Source organism: Sipha flava, unplaced genomic scaffold, assembly GCF_003268045.1.
Source record: "Sipha flava isolate LNK unplaced genomic scaffold, YSA_version1 2_pilon_pilon, whole genome shotgun sequence".
NCBI classification, from domain to species: Eukaryota; Metazoa; Arthropoda; class Insecta; order Hemiptera; family Aphididae; genus Sipha; species Sipha flava.
The window spans coordinates 3,072,485-3,090,663 of NW_020272972.1; the positions used below are offsets into that span (position 1 = coordinate 3,072,485).

The 18,179-nt window shown below is 30.7% G+C and overlaps 2 protein-coding genes across 2 annotated transcripts in view; one reads left to right on the forward strand and one right to left on the reverse strand.

Annotated features, from left to right (window-relative positions):
• Positions 1–8,745: 8,745 nt before the first annotated feature.
• On the forward strand, positions 8,746–13,438 carry LOC112685990 (nuclear distribution protein nudE homolog 1). Its single transcript, XM_025558070.1, has 7 exons — positions 8,746–9,177; positions 9,242–9,489; positions 10,048–10,194; positions 11,385–11,521; positions 12,396–12,554; positions 12,623–12,711; positions 12,775–13,438. Exons 2-7 carry the CDS (start codon positions 9,290–9,292, stop codon positions 12,841–12,843), a joined length of 801 nt encoding a protein of 266 aa, XP_025413855.1. The 5' UTR covers positions 8,746–9,177; positions 9,242–9,289; the 3' UTR covers positions 12,844–13,438.
• A 39-nt stretch (positions 13,439–13,477) lies between these two features.
• The window catches only part of LOC112685989 (glypican-4), a gene marked incomplete at its 5' end in the record, with an annotated part of 49,288 nt that continues 44,586 nt past the window's right edge, over positions 13,478–18,179 (reverse strand). The window contains 5 exon segments of the mRNA XM_025558069.1: positions 13,478–14,773; positions 15,875–16,449; positions 17,075–17,205; positions 17,305–17,470; positions 17,765–17,921. Coding sequence (XP_025413854.1) covers positions 14,248–14,773; positions 15,875–16,449; positions 17,075–17,205; positions 17,305–17,470; positions 17,765–17,921 — 1,555 coding nt within the window.

Genomic DNA, 18,179 nt, shown 5'->3' on the forward strand with positions numbered 1-18,179 from the left:
TATTATTATTATTATTTTTTTTTTTTTTTTATATCTTTTGAATTTTATAAAGTGTTAAAATTTTATTTTTAGTTTAATCAATAATATTTTTTTTACTATCCCTTTTAGGTTGACTTAGTACCATGGGATAAGTGCAAAATGAATAATGATGTTAATAACCTCTGAATATTTGTGTCATTGATCTAGTTAGTTAAGTTTTATTACATTTTTGCTATTGCTTTCTTAATAATCGTACAATTTTTTTTTTTTACATATAATTTATTACCCACTTCTTTACAAGTATCATATAAAATATGTATACCCACTTTTATTGATGTACTGGAATTTTAGATATTTATCGTGAAAGTAGAAGACATGTATAAATATATAAAGTATCAAACTCGATGGGATTTAATAGTAAATGCTTATAATGGAAATGTTACTAGATTTTATGTTGCAACTACCACTTTTCAGTACTTTATGTAGATATTTCTAATGAACGACTAACACGTTGTTTGGAATTTTTGATATACTTAAACAAATTTGTTTGCATTAATGCTTATTAATCACAACTATAGTTAATGCGATCATAATAAGATGTTTATTTAGCTTATGTTAGTTAAATAATAAATATAAATTGCATAAACATTCCATGTAATTTTTGAATTTCCTAATTCCTATTTTCTTTGGTGGGATTAAAAGTATAATAATTAAAGTGTGATTTTTAACTTTCAAACTCAGTCACAACATTTTATGAAAAATTCTAATGCATTATTTTTAATTTATCGTAGAAATAACCCACAGAGTAATCTTAGGTTATACAGACTATACATTTCTTATTATCATATAAGCAAATTTTTTAAAATTATATAATAACGGTAAAAATAATTATGAATATTATAATTTCAGTTATTTTGTAATACATTAAAATAGTAGGTAATTAACATTTAAAATACTACTATAATAGACACTAGTATTTCGATCAAAAATGTATATCATTATCTTGCAAATAAAATTGGTACTTATTTATTTTTAAATTCCATCAACTCACTGATGAATAAAATACATTAACAATTTTTATTATTTTATTATTATATTTATTTGCGTAATGATTTAACTTTTGAAATTAGGAATTCAAAATAGCTATAATCAGTAAGTTAATTAAGTAAAATTATAAATTGTTTCGAACATAAATGGTGTTAGAACTTGGAATGTCAAATATTTTGTTCATACATTTATTAAAATTATTTTAAGAAAAATTGTTTTAATTCAATGTATTTAATTTTTATTTGAAACATAAAAGATCTATAGAATCCTTGTTACACATTTTCACAGTTTTTGTCATTCGTTTGAATCCATTTCTTTAAATATATAAGAATTCTGTAAAAATTTGTCATATTATTGTCGAAACACGTAATACTACTTTAGAATAATAGAAAAATAGGTAACTATAGAAATAAGGCACAAGATGTAGAAAAAGTGTAATTATGGATTTTTAGTTTTGATAGTTATTTTTTAAATTCCAACTTCATTAGATTTTAAATTGAAAACAAATTAAACTTCATAAGATGTTATTATTAAATTTTCTTATTATTCGGAAAAAAATGTATAATACTAGTATACTACTTAAAAAATTATATATATATATATATATATATATATATATATATATAACGTATGTGTAATAATATGCAAAGGCTTATTTTTTCTAATATTTATTGTAATAAACATTATGATAATGATACCTTAAATCTTAATATTTAATTTAAAGTTAATTATATAAAATTACCATAAAATTAGAAACATTCTTTTTTAGAAATGTTCAAAATTGTTGAGTGTTTTGGTGAACTGGATTTTGCTTAGAACTGTTATTTTGATAAAATTTCTGTATAGTATTTGACTTTAGTTTCAGTTTTAATTTAGTTTCAGGTGAGAAAATAAGCTAAACTGAGAAGAATACACGATTCATTAACCAGGTTCTTTATACAGGTACTTAATGGTTTTATTAGATTTATTCAGACTTAAAACCGAAGGCCTTGAGTATATTTCAAATTTGTTAATATGTTATGATATTTCAAACCAAAATACATAGAATTTATCATTTATTATACTTTTGCCATTTTTAGTATAATCATTTTATTATTATATTATATAATCCAATTATTGAAGTGTTAAGTTATGGTTATTATTTTACTGTCTATTTATAATTTTACTTCATAATTATACAAAAACCATATCAATGCACCACTTCTAAATTAATTTCATTATACCTGTTTTTCGAATGAAAAATAGTCATTTTTAAGTTTTAAGTATATTTGTTATTATATTAAAATACACTCTACAATATTTATGATACAAATATGACTTACTTGCACGAATTATGTTTTGATTTATCTAGCACGTATAAGTATTTAAAATGTTATACACTAACTTATTTATTTTTATATTTACTAACAAATTTAATAAAAATAAATTACTCGAGAAATAATATAAATATATAAATACATAAATATTATTACTTTTAATAGATTTGGAAAAAATATGATTATATTTATTATTTATTGACTTAATGATCAAGAATAATTTAAAAACCATACAGCGTGAAAGGATATTTACTCAAGTCTTAATGATATAATCGTGATATTTAGACAATGAAAGTCAGTTGTAAATTTATTCACGCAAGGAAAAAAATATAGAAGTAAATCGGTTATTGGTTTTAATCAAACAGACATTCACTTCCTTGAAATATTGTTCAATGTGAGAATCGAAACATAAATAAAAAAAAAAACAAATGACTCAACATTCAATTGAATATTATTTGAAAATTCGGTCGAGTATTATTGTATTAGATTATAATTTATTTTTTGAGTACCATAATAAAAGTTGATTTCTTTGTTTCTTCTTTTTTTTCAAAAACAGTTAAGTTTGAATGTTTTTTCAGAACATAAACAAAACTTTTCTCTAAAATAAGAAAATTAATAAACAATAAGGGTAATATTTAAGGTCTGTTTAACATACACTTACTGTAATAAACAATAGGTAATTCGATTTTCATACAAAAATTATTAATTATTGTTATAGTAAATATTACCATAGTTTATATTATATGTAGTATTTATGATACTAAACTGATTTTTTGAGAGATTTTGGTTTATAAATCATTAATTTAATATGCCTTATAATATATAATATATATATTAATACTATTATTATGTTAAAAAATCAAATACTAACTATTTCTTGTTTCTTCAAATAAAAATCTAATGAAAAGCAATGGTTTATTATAAGTTGCTATTTAAATCAATGATCACATTTTTTGAATCAGTAAAATGAAAATCATAAAATAACTTTTTTTTGTTCATGAAAATTCTAGAATTCTTAATTAATAGGAGGTTGAAAATGTGTCATTAAAGGTTAGAAATAATATAATAAATTAAAATAGTTTATGGATTCAAATTGAGCTTAGAAAAATAAAACTTTTTATTTTATTTATTATAAAAATGTAGTAAAAAATAAAAGATTAATTATTCATATCCTGTATTATAGTGTTTATTAATTGTTATGGTGAATTAAACCTTATAAATAACTTGAGTTTTTAAATTATTATTTTTTTGTATAATATCATAAATATCATAAATGGAAACTGTGGGACTGGCTTTCTGCCAACTAGTTCTTTTTGTACTTCGTAAAAGTAAAATTATTATTATTACTATTATTATTATTATTATTATACGTATACAATGTTATTATTATTAGTTTTTATCAGTAGAATATGGAAATCTCCTTGAAATTAACATAGAAGGATATTATCTCAAACAATTGTACTTATAATTACTGACAAACATATATATAATTGAGGTAAATCGTAATGCAATGCTTTATTTTATATTACAGCTATGAATGTAATTATGCAGTTAAAACGAATATTTATATTATAAATGACCCAACTAATGTTATGCTAATAATTAAAACACTTAAATTAATTTATTCAATAGAATTAGATTCCAGTAAAATAATAAAGCTTACTTTTACACATACTACTACACCATGAAATTGTCTATTCTTATCTTTACTAGGTGTGAACTACAACAGTAGTTGTTTCTATTGCTTTAAGTTCATACGCTGGAATATTATCGAAATAATTTTGCTTACGCTCGCGTTCACGTATTGTTTTAGCTAATCATTTAAAAAAAAGGTTCTAAAAATATCACAAAATTAACATTAATTGATGTTTGTTGTAGGGAAATAAATAATTATTTGAGCTCTCTTCGATAACGACGACCGAAAACAACTTCAAATTACAATAATTTAATCAAAAACTAGTGATATTGGTTCTTACCTATTCATTTTGATTTTCAAGAATTACTTATTAATTGGATATAATACTTAATAAGTAATTCTTGAAAAATTATACATGAGTCGATAATTGCAGAAACGTCACAAGTCGCATATTTTATGAAATTGAGATATTAGTAAAATATGGGACTTACGATGTTTCTGCAATCAGTAACTCGTATATGTAAAGTACAGACTAATAAGCTCATTGCATTTAATTGATAAAACCCTTTATACTTTTTAAGTATTATATTCAGTTAATGAGTATAAAGGTTTTTTTCAATTAAATGCAATGCGCTTATCACTCTGTACTTTACAAATACGAGTTGATGATTGCAGAAACATCGTGAGTTCCTATTTTACAAATATCTCAATTTCATAAAATATGTGACTTGTGACGTTTTTGCAATCATCGACTCATATATAATTTATCATCGTATTTCACGAATATCGAAAACCAAATAACTTATATATTAATCCTTATTCTTACTACAAATCTCTTATTTTGTTTATATTGGTTAACGGTTAACCTTTTCCCTGTCAAGCACATTTAAATTATTCACCACTGACAGGCCAAGCTTTTTTATTTTTGGAACTTTCATTTTTTTTATTCTATTTAAAGAATTCCCTAAATTAATGTAACTTCTTTGGTAAAAAATGATACCATGTTTTTTTACGTAGTTTAATTCGTCTTTGAAAATTCTACAATTTAGCAGTTATCATTTTTTTTGTCAGATTATCTGATAACAGTATAAACGAACGAACGCACGTATGCTTTAATGGCCTATCAATGTAGTTTGTCAATGACGCATATGTGCGTCAATTAGTGATGGTAAACTGCTATTTATTTTTATAACATCTGATAATATTTTAAATTAGCAGTGATAAATAGCAGCTATTGCTATTTTGTAGTAACAGCTGATAATATATTATTTAATGCTTATCATTAATTTTAAATTTGATATTTTAATAGCAGCTTATGTATATTATACCAAATAGCAGTCTAATAGATCATTATATTTAATCATAGAGTAATAGAGTTACTCTATGATTTATATATTGATATCTAATATCTGAGCATACGATAAGCGTCGATAATACGCGCATTATCAATTATCACATGTCACAGATATATAGTATAAACTTATTATATCTGTGAATTACGTCTTGCCAGCCACCCAGATGCTACTGCTATAGCTGCTACTGCTTTTTTTTTTCATATTATAATTTGTATTCTAATTTCTAATATAATGGCAGCTATAAAACAGTGTAAGAAACTAGGAAAGCCTAAAAACCAAAATTCAAAATTTAGCAATCACTGCTATTGTAAAATAGCAGTGCTATTATAACTGCTACTGCTATTTCTTACCATCACTAGCGTAAATGGCAGTGAAAGGATTAACGGGATTAAACAGATTTAATACAATCCGATCATCAATGAAGTGTTTTTTCGTTCCCAATGATTCATATGTTGAAAATTCTTGTTTATCAAACGGAGGGATACGAAAACCGTAGACAAAATAATGATTCATTCATCGCGTACAGTGGATTGAAATATGCTGTACCTACGTCTTCGGTTTCTTCATCTTGAAATACAATATTAACACTTTGTATTTGTCTTTTTATTAAATTTTATTTAAATTTAACACAACCAAAATAAATACTAGTTGCTCGGTCTTGTAAGACAATATTTCTCTCACACATTACTACGGTTGAACTAATGTAGACAGTTGGACGTTAAGTGGTGATGCCAAGACTTCAATCTAAAAGCACCAGTACACGTGGACACTTATTTTAACGAAGGCTTATATCACGACTACAATTTACTTGTACAGTTTTAAATAGGCATATCTGCACCCGTCCAAACAAATATAATTTAAAATATCTTAAAAAGTCGTATTCACAAAAAAATATACAAATATTAGTTGTTTTTCGAGTATAGGCTATACATTATATAATGATAATAATAATAATAAAATAAAAATAAATAATAATAATAATAAATAAATAAATAAAAAAAAAATAATAATAAATAATATTAACAATAATGTGTACACTATATTTCACATAGGAGGAGGGAAGTGGTGGTTAAAGGTACTGAACTCATAAAGGAAGTCAGTGGTACATGTCTGGATTAGAATACATTTATTGAAAAATTAATAATCTTTAATAAAAGTAATAATATCGGTATTTTTGAAATATCTGTTTAAAAAATAGTAATAAAATATGAAGCATACATATTATACCTTATATAAGGTATACTATGTTTATATACTATTCTATATATACACATATTGTGTATTTATATAGCCTATTTTAGTATAGTTTTGAATTATTAAAGCATTACTTTTATATTAATATTATATGGCTCTTACTCCTTTTTCCATTATTTAATATCACTGCCCTACTACATCAGTGCTTTTTGGTGTTTTTACACAAATTAATTATAAAAATAAGTTTTAGTAATTTATAATTATTTATATTATGCTTATTTTTAAAAATTCTACATTTATATTCTTGATTTAAGTTATTTATCATTTACATTTAGTACACCTAGAAGTAGACAGAGTGTACTAGTGTATCCTAATATACCTAGATAATTTGCCGAATTACCAAATTAAACTTTTTATAATACAGAAAAATACAAGGGCCAAATAATTCTAATTAAATTGAACTACATTTGTTTGAAATAATAATTATATATTTTTATAAATATATTTTAAATTAAAAAATAATTGGTTATGTATTATCAGTATACATTTTAAGCACCAGACAAAACAAAAGAGTTATTGATTTTTCAGCTAATATATTTTCCACGTTCTCTTTCGGTTAATACATTTTAGTGCGATACTTTATAGCTCTATAAAAAAGTTGGACATTTAATACAGTTTGTATTGATTTATATGAAAAATTCCATTCGAATTTTTCACAATTTTTCGGGAAAATCTAACAAATCTACCGTTAATAAAATAAGCAAAAATAGTAAGGGTTATTAAATAAAATTATATCTAGGTAGTTTTTTATCATAGGAATGAATTGAGCCCTAATCTAAGAATAGTAGATAGTTTTTTTAATGCAATAATATTCGTCACGTTTAAATTTAAATATAATGCATCAATACACGATTCATAATTCGACACACGTCAGCTGGTTCAACAACCTCTCACTTTCCAGGTCTTAGTATAATCTCTAACCAAATTTGGATATTAAGTAAATAAGTTCAAAAGATATCAGTAGGTATATAGTTTTTGTATAAAAAGAGAATTTGGGCCTCGCCATTTTCTTTCCACTATACAGTAGCGTAATATAACATTAAAGATTTTAATTATTCATACTAAATTACACCACTAGTGTTTCTGCTTACGTGTACGTTGTACCTACTATTTGTTTTCAACCCATATTTTGCTCTCGTTATATTGTAAAAATAATGAATAATAACGATGACGTAAAATATGACTTCATCCATATTATTATAATTTTTATTATTATTCTTATTATTATTATGATTATGAACCTACTCTTTCTTCTTTCCGTTCTATTTAGTATATATGTGTATAACCTATTCAACTCTAATTCGATTCCTGCAAAGTTCATTTTAATATCCAAGCTATAAATGATGTGTTTTATTCCTTATTTCATTACGTCAGTTTATTAATTCACTTGCAGCATTAAAACAAAAATATAACAACCGAATGAGCTAATTATAGTTAGACCGTTATCGATGGGAAAACATTTGGTAACTATCGAAAACCTTTTACTGCATCGAGGTAAGTTGAGCGAGACGAAATGACAACATATAAACCATGCGGTACCGACGACAGATATTATAAGTCCAGTCTCGTTTACAGCATTATTATTAGGTTTTGTTTTTTTTCACACGACCTTACACTTTTGTTTACTCAAAATCGTGTAGGTTTCCGAGTGCCGTAGGACGGTCGCATCACATGACGTTTGGTTTTCAATAACTTTACGTCTTTATCGTCAATTGGTATACGCGTATGGTACCCATGGACGTGGTTAGATTTTGTCCACAGTGACATTATGGCGAATGGCCAGCACAACCTAGTCGAGACGGAATTGTTATCAAAATTAAATCATAAGTTATAACATTTCTAAGGCATCATTAAGTCGACAGTTATAACTTATCTTGGTTTAACTAACGCGAGTTGATCGGTGCTTTTCGAAAACTGCAGCGTCAGGAAAGGTACCCTAGGCCACCGCCATGCGGACGCACTCATGTCCTGGTGCGTAGGTGCCGGGACGACGGTCGTAGAAAGGCCCCGTTGCCGAAAAATTACCGGGCACAGTATACATCCCCGATCCGGTTGCACTGCGTCGCGTGACTGTTTTGGCAACAGTGACCTACTGAGACTGGGTAACGGGTGAGCTCGGCGTTCGTCCGACCGGAACGAAACGTTTTGCACGACCAACTAACCTGCGGGGCTGGCAGTTGCCCAACTATAACCGCCGTGCTCCGTCGATGCGTCGTCCGCGATCGTTTCGTCACGTCGAATATTTCACGTCTGGCCGTTGTGAAACATTCCACTGCAGCTGTGTGATAACCAGTTCGATTTCTTTATTGTGCCCAGTGTTGTTGTTGTTGTTGTTGGTGTAGTACTGTTGTGGTAATATTATAGTCGTCGTTCGGTCCGTCAACAGCATCGTAACGTCATCGTGATATTGTCCATGCTGATTACGGTTCGGATTGATTGCGAAACAAGGAAAACTGTCGAAACGAAAAAACGCGAGAAAGAAAATTCGACTTTTCCGCCGTACGTGTACGTCGACCCGGGTTCACGGCTGCGAGCATCTTGAAATAGTGTTGGTGTCGCCCGTCGCCGCCGTTGACCTTTTGTAAACAAGGTACGTATCCGTTCCGTGTGTGATTTGCATTTTATTGACTTGCGTTGTTCGAAATGTCTCGCAGGTTCGCATCAGAGAAGTGCACAAAACGGTCGTCTGTTTCGCATTCGATATGACCAATCTGAACGAAATTGACACCGAAGACTGGAAAGACAAGTATAGAGCGCTGGAAAAAGAATATGACGACTTTCGAGAGCAGTCTCAATCGTTGGAACGCGAATTGGAAATGGACGTGGAATTACTGGAGAAAAACAATAAAGAGCTCAAATCAAAAAACAATCAGATACAGTTTGATCTGGAAACTCTAAGGACATGTTTACTCAAATCAGTGACCCAGTTACATAGGGAAAGTCCCGGTGCAGTAAATAAACAAGGCTCCTCCACTAATATTATCCTTATATGACGATACAAAGTATATACATCATATTGTTATTTTTTTTTTTTTTAATGTGAATACCTTTTTTGAAAAGATAAACGAATGTAAGTAATAGATAATTTATAGATGTACAAAGTAAAAAGGAAAATCTATTTTACTTTAATACTGATTGTATCTAGAATCACTACATATGATTTGGGAATTTACTTTTACATACATCAGCATTGTAATTTATTTTAAAGAATTATAGTCTCAGAAATGTTCGAGGCTCCATCACTTTACCCCACGATAGTTACACCACACTCGGATGCCTTTTGTTTGTTATAAATAGAAACTTTGAGTGTATGATTCTAAATTATTAAATTGTTGCTTTACTAACCATTCAAAGGTATGCTGTTTAATTTTCCTGTATTAATGAAATCGAAAAAATACTAAGGAATACTTTTTTTTTTATAATCAGCAGTAATCATAATAAATGTTTGTTATTCATAGACAAAAAATCGTGAAGAACAGCAAAATCTAATGAACCAAATACATAGTTTACAAGAAGAGGCTATCCATTTTCATGAAAGGGAATCCAATTATGTAAAATATATCAGGGAGTTGGAACAGAAAACTGAAGACTTAGAAAAGTTACAAAGGTTTGTTGGTTTAAATCAATAATTCCTATTGCATAATCAAAAAACTTCTAAATATATTTTAATATTTTTTAAAGTATAATGATAAAGATAAACTTTTTAAACAATTTGTATATTTTGTTCTATATTTAGTACTAATTTACCTTTAAAAATTTTCTTACAGAATTCATCAAATTTCAATCTGTAGAACAACTGCCAATAACTCCCATTTAGTACAACAATAAAAAACCATAAATATGATTTATTAATCATGAAATATTAGATTTCTCATGAAATACTACTTATAAACTGAATAAATTTATACTAAATAATGAACCATTAAATTGATTTATTTTATATTTCTAATTCTATTTTTTGTTAAGGAGATACATACCGGCACGCAACAAATTTAAGATTTTGTTTATGTTATTCTAATGACTTTTTATAAAAATAAAATTACCAATTACAATTATTTAAAATAATAATTTATTTTATTTAGTGGGTTATTTTTTTGTGCCAAAAATTATTATTTATTTTCATTTAAACTAATTTTTTTGAAGTAGTAAATTTTAAAAATTAACTAAATAGTAAATAGACTAAAAAAATATTTATTAATTGGCATAAACATTAAATATAATATGTATTTTAATTCATTAAATTCACAACTTATTTTTATTTAAAATACTCTTAATATTTCATGTTTTGATATTATATTCTAAATATTAGGATTTAGAATTTGTCTTTTTAAAATTAAGGCTAGTAGCAAGAACAATTTTGTATTTTATTATTTTTCTATACATTTCTCATAATTAAAATAGAATGATAATGTTATTATAATTTAATTAATATACTTAATTCTTTAATCAATGGTATATTTTTTAAATTATATTTAACAATCATTTTATTCAATAATATGTCTTAATACAAACATATTTAATTTAATTTTAAGTATAACAATCATTTTTAAAATTTTTATTTTAATTAGGTCAAATCGAAAACATATTTGTACTTTACATAGCAATGTGTAAAATTTTATATAAAGCATTTGTAGATTAATCAAAATCCTGACTACCCTGCTCATTTATTTTTATCTTACATTGTGATTGTTTTTTTTTTTTTTAATAATATTTTATTTTTGTAGTTATATTTTATATGTATTGACTTAAAATAAAAACGTATTAATATTTAAACTATTTACAATTTTATATTCACAGAGAAACATGTGCATCATTAGGAGATTTTGAAACTAAAATGAATGATGCAATTGAGCGAAATGCTCTTCTTGAAGTTGAACTTGATGAAAAAGAAAGTTTGCAAGCAATGGTTCAAAGGTTAAAAGATGAAATTAGTGGTAAGTAATGATATTACTGGAAATCATTTTTATTTTAATTCTTGAAATAATATGTTATACTTCTATTCTCAAGCAATACTATAATAATATATTAATATAATTTATTAATAGTACAATATTAACATAGTATGTTATACTTCTATTCTCAAGCATTAAAATAAAAATGATATCACAGTCAATTTTTTATGTTTTATGTTGAAAACATCTTTAGCTATACTTTTTTTTCTGATAAAAAAATAGAGCATTTTCATACTCTGCATGACTAGTATTCACATGACTAGTATATGTTTTTAATAATATCTCTATTTCATAAAATATGCGATTTATGAAATTTCTGTCGAATCATCGATTCACTTATAATTTATTAAAAATATAATTCATACCAAAAACTAATGTATGTTAATACCAATTATTACATACTATTCGAGTTTATGATTTAGAATTTCTAATAATCTAAATATAATACCTGTGATTTTATAACATATTACTTAATAATATTAATTTTAAACATTTACCTATAAATTATTTTATAGTAAAACCATGTTTGATCTAGTATAAACATTTTAATTTGGTAGATAATTTGTGCATATACATTGCTATAATTAAAAATTAATTTTTAGAAACCATGAATAACATTCTTTTGGTGTGCACTCAATATGTATATTGTAATTTGACTTATTATAAATTATAGCGTTTCGTTAATAATGATCCATGTATAATCAATTACACATTTGTCTTAATTTCATGTATAATAATTCTGCATACTTTTTTGTTAGAATTTCAAAATGTTTGTGTTTAAATCTAAAATTATTAAATTAATATTTTATTTATAAACAATTTTTTGAAATGTCAATGTATTTGTTGATATTTTTAGAACTAAAACAAGAAATTCAGAGTAAAGAACGGAAATTAAATCCTGATATGAATGAATCACAAGCTGCTGCTGCGGTCAGGCGGTGCAGTAGTTTCAGAGCTGCTGTTGATAATAGATTATCATCTTCAGCAGGAAACACACCAAAAACTCATACAAAAAGTATGCAAACTCTAAAACCTGTTTGTAAAATACTTATTTATGTTAACTATTTTTGTTGATGTACCCAGGTTTAAGTGGATCTGTTGTATTTCATTCACCACCTGCCAAATTAGCCAGGGTTGGCGATATTGTTGGAGATCTGATGAGAAAAGTAAATGTAAGTTTCTCAACAAATTGCTCAGTCAATACTCATCAGTATTAATTTAATATTTGTTCACAGGTTCTTGAACTCAAATTAGTAGAAGCCAAACAAATGAATGTGGCCAAAACACAAAATTGCCCTTTCTAACGAAACGCTTTATGGCAGATCACACAAGTGGTTGGCCTTCTGTAGCTGAACTCTGTATAATTTTCAAGCTGCTGCTGAGAACCCTAAGTCTTGTTTGTGTTTCGCTCTCTGAAATGTATTATCCTATTAACTTAGGACAGCTATTTCATTGGTTCACGTTGCTAAAATAAAAATTAATATTATTTCCCTGCTGCCTGATAAATGACACATTTGAAATATTAATTTTTCACAACACGAATACTATGTAAATTTGGTTTTTATTAATGTTTTTTTATTTTATTATAAATTATTTATATACATGATATAAGTACATAATTATATTACAAGGAGACTAATGTCAAACAAGTTATTAATTGTAAGTTTATTTTATTTACTTATAGATTAGTATAAAATAAATGCCCTAACAATGAGACATGGACCCTTTTTTTTTTTTGTAGAAAGACAGACAATAATGTTTGTACAAATCCTTACAATATTATGCACATATAAATTATTTTTAAATCACATATATTTATGTATAAAATAATTGTTTACCAAAATATATTTACCCAATAAAAAATGTATATAATAAAGGAAACAGACTGTGTAACTGAAAGCTGAATTGTACATTATTTTTTGTTTTTTTTTTTTTTCGCTACGTTTATACAATTTATAAAAGTGTTGACTAGACTAAATCGCTTAAAAATTAAAACAAATACAAAATTTAAATCCTTTCAATAACAAAAGGCACCCATGGAAGTGTCCATTGACTTTCAAGGTTGTGGTCATGCGAGGAACGTACGTCATTCGTGCCCAGAAGTTTGGGCTCGAAAGAAATTCAATCGGAATAAGCTACACCGCGAGTATTGGATGCACATAAGTCTGGCCGGGACAATACCCGTAGATGTGGACATTTGGAAACCGATTAACATTATTTAAAAACGGTCGTAATTAATGTTTGAAACCTTGACCGTAACACGATGGTAATAATATTGTCCGACGAGATACTCAACACGAATGTTTTACAATAAAAATGGTTAATTATAGTAGCGTAATGTATTAGTGTACTCGGTTAAAGTACGACGTTAGGGTTGCCGTACAAACTATGTACAAAAACGTCACATGGTATTATTATTATTATTTCCCGTGTAGCGGCGCGGGCCTTAGGAAGTCCGGCCGCGGGAACGATCAATTGTTATTAATAATATATAAAATTATATACACGCGGGGGTGGGGGTTAGAGGGCTTCGAGTGGTCACCGTTATTTTTTCCCGTCCGTCGGTGGCCGGTAATTATTGTTAAAAATGTTTTTAAATTTAAAATCGTTTTTTCACACGATAAAATTATCACAGACATACACACTGAACGTTTTATGGCACCGTTGAGAACGGCACTGGACGCGCTCTCGGAGGAACAAAAACCCTATCACAGGATCCATTCGAAGAACGAGTTGCCGAACCACACGGCGACCACGGGCAGCAGGTACGCGACCAGCGCCTTCTGCAGCGTCGGCTTGTTCGCCTTGTGGCCGCCACTGGTGTCCGTGCCCGCGGTGGTCTTGCCGCCGGACGTGTCCACGCGGTTGTCGTCCACCGTCTCGACGGTGCTCGGCGGCGGCGTTGTGGCCGACGACACGGTGGTCGTGGTGAACGATACGTGCGTGGGCCCGTCCACGGCCGCGGATGGCGACGTGGACTCCGAGTCCTCGTCGCCGGACCCGTCGCCCGAGGACGCTATTGGCCCGACGCCGCTGGACTCGCCGCCGTGAAACACCTCCTCCATGTCCCATTCCACGTCCAGTCCCTGGTACGCGTTTTTCAGCAGGTTCGTCAGCGCCTTCAGGGCGAACACCTGTTCGTTGAGCAGACTGCTCGGCCGCAACAGGTCCACGGGCACCTCGGGATTCCTTTTCTGGTTCTTAATGCCGTCCCTCATCACTTCTTTCGTGTAGCTGCGCGGGGAGAGAATGAAAAAAAAACCGATTAAAACAAGCCCGTGATGAGCAAACATTGATCGTCTTCAGCCCCTATTTTTTTTTAGTGACCCCCCACACAAAATGTGTGGTCCGGAACTGGAAACATGCACTACGGATTCGAGAAGTGTGAACCTACTAAATACTAATACCTAAGACTGCTTATGAATGTGTTTTTCTGGAAGCCATTTTCAGCATGGCAGCTGATGAGAACTTAAATACATCTGTTACATTTTAAGTTATGTATCCCACATTAATATAAATAATTTTTGAATATTTTCAGAATTATACCAGAAAAGTATATTTTTAGTTTGAAAAATAATAGCGCATTGGTAGTTACCTAATTATGATGTGCAATTTGATTAATAAAAAAGATCTACGACTAAAAATTATGACTGACGTTGTAATGACAATTATAATCATACGGTAAAGTGAGGCTCTGTATTATATCATTGTACATAAAAAAATGTGTAGTACAAATTTCGATGAAAAATAGGGGCTGGTCCAAACCGTCCCCTGTCTTCATACCGTTTACGAGAAAGACGCACGTAAAAATCCGCGATCGTTTAAAATTTTGAATTCTGTGACGAGTAATTCTATTTTATTTATCTAATCTACATTTTACAATATAATATACGTTTACGTTTACTCGATAAAATTCTGCGGTTAATAGTCGATGGTGTAGGCACGGAGAAAACGTTTTCCTCAAAACAAACAGAATACAGGTTAGTATGCGGTTCTAAAATGTACTTAGTACACATCCCAGAGTCTCCTCGCTATATTTTTGAACTTTTTGGCAAATCGTCCCTGAGATTCGCACCTTAATGTTACACCCCGGGGACCTGTAACCTAGACCCGCCGTACTGAACCTGTCTAGTTTTTTTTTCTTTTCGGGAAAATTTGTGGGCCATTAAAAAAGTATCTCGACATTTTCTCAGGATCAACTCCAACCGTTTTTCATCGGTAGATAGGCGACCCGATATGTTAGACATATATTATTATTATTATAATTATTAAACGAAAGAGAGAACAGGGGACGAGAGACTATTGTGTTCGAGACACACGGTGGAAAACACGTACCTGGCCAGAGCAGATCCGTTCCAGCAAGTGGTGTTCTGTCCGGTCTCGATCACGGCCACGTCGTTGTTGCACACTTCGTACGGCAGCCTTTTCCAAAAGTTTTTCGTCGACGCCACGTGCGTGCCGATGTCCTTGAGCAGCCGGTGAAACGCGTACGCAGGACCGCCTTGATCTTCTTCCTCGTCCTCGAGACCACCACCGCCGCCGCCACGGTTTTTGTTGTTCTTCTTTCGGTTCTTGCCGTTATTACCGCCTCCTGCCCTTCCGCTCTTCGGTCCGTTGTTATTGTTGTTGTTCTTATTTTTTCGCTGCTTCCTGCCACCCTCATCTGGCACGTTATCTTTTTTCTCGTTTTTCACCGCTGTCGGTTTCATTTCAACGTACTCGTCGTCATCGTCGTCGTCGTCGTCGTCGTCGTCGTCGAGGTTCTCGTCACCATCATTTTCTGCGTCCTTGTTCATGCCGTCGCTCATCACCCGTCCCTGCTGGAATTCGTAATAATCGTCGTCAGCGTTCCGGCGACGTCGGCGTCGGCGCGTCGATCCCAGTGTCGGTTTACCGCAGTTGGAGAACACCTGCGCGCGAAAACAATACACTGTGCGTTACTATACTGCACGGACGGTGGTGAGGAAAAAAGGTAACGTCTCTTCAGTCCCGCTCGAGGAAAATATCATTTTAAATGAGCTTGTGAAGAGCAGGAATTGAGTACACGACGTACGTACGTCTTACATACAACTAATAGCCCAAATCAAAATGTGTGGGTACGCGGTGACTCGCGGATTGCAGGGACGAAAACACATAGCTTGTACGCGCATATGACCGGGAAGACGTTTAAACCGGGGGTTAGCATGCGCTAGATAATGATAAATACTTTCTCCCTACGATGGGGTAAGGGATTATGTGCACGGGGGTGATAAATGCTCAGTAGTAGTACATGGATACAGTTGAAATCGGATACATTTGTATAGCTACCTATTTGGTTACTCAATGCGTATCTAAGTGTTTCTATACGTTTGACATGAGAATAAGAGAACATAGAGGATATTTGTTCGGTGGGCGATAAGAGTTGAGTTTGTTACTTCTATAGAAATCTCGGTGTACGCGCGCCATTGCTGGATCAGGGTGAAAAATTAGAATGGCGTCGCTGAGTTGTAAGACCAAAGTATGTAATATACGACACGAAATGTTTTCTAGCATTACCTTTTGTGACACTCTCTGAGCGTTCTCCTGGAAATTCATTATGCCTTCGGATATCTTCACGTTGATCGGTATGACGACCAGTTCGATGTTGAACGGACCCAGCAGACGTTTTTTCACTTTTTCCATGATATCTGTGCAAACCGAAACCAGTGGATAGTAGTATTATGTACGATTGTTATGAAAATATCAAATACGGAATAATAAACAATGCGTGCGTATGGTAGACTCACCCAAAAACGCATTCCAGTCCTGGTCGAGTTGCGAGTGATACGCCAGACATCCTTTCATGACGTTCAGACAATACCCGTTGCACGCTTTGCTGTCTTGCAGCCCTTTGCAAACCGGGCACTGGGTCATCCGGGTAAAACCAACCAAACACTCTTGGGTAGGCATCATCTGCAGCAACAGCGGATTCATAGTATAATAAAAGTAAGGGATAAAATGATGTCAGTGTACACTGATGTTTCACTGAAGTAGACATACGTACATACAATCGAACGTAAACATATTTATAAACGCACGCACACGTATGTTTGTACAGACGACAGCCATTGTGCGATGTATAATTAATTATAATTATAAACGCGCGGTATTGTTTGCGCATTCATATATATACGTGCAAAAGGCTGAGGTTTAATTAACGGATATTTATATTTAAATGAATGCGATTAAAACACGTGTAATACGAACCTTGTTGATGTTGGCCAAAATATCGCCGGCTATTTTCAGCGCCTGCACGTACGTTCTGGAAGCGACAAATGATCTTTTCAACGGCGACGACAGTTTGACGGGCACGTCGCCAAAAGGTGCCACCTCCGACATGCTCTCGCTGACGCACACCATGTACCTGCGGAAGGGACGCAACAATTGGTATTGTTAATTATGTATGTATCGATCGAAGACAGACTATTCTTAAATCGACGATTATTCGCAAATAGACGCGGTGGCGTTGCGAACTACTATTATTTCGACCATGAAAATGCACGGATTCCAAAACAACCCTGTAGCGTCACGATAAAGTCGGTACGTCTGTACGTATATACCCTTAAACGTCTACATTTTGTAACGTCACGTGATTAATGTGTGGATCAATGTTCGTAGAAAA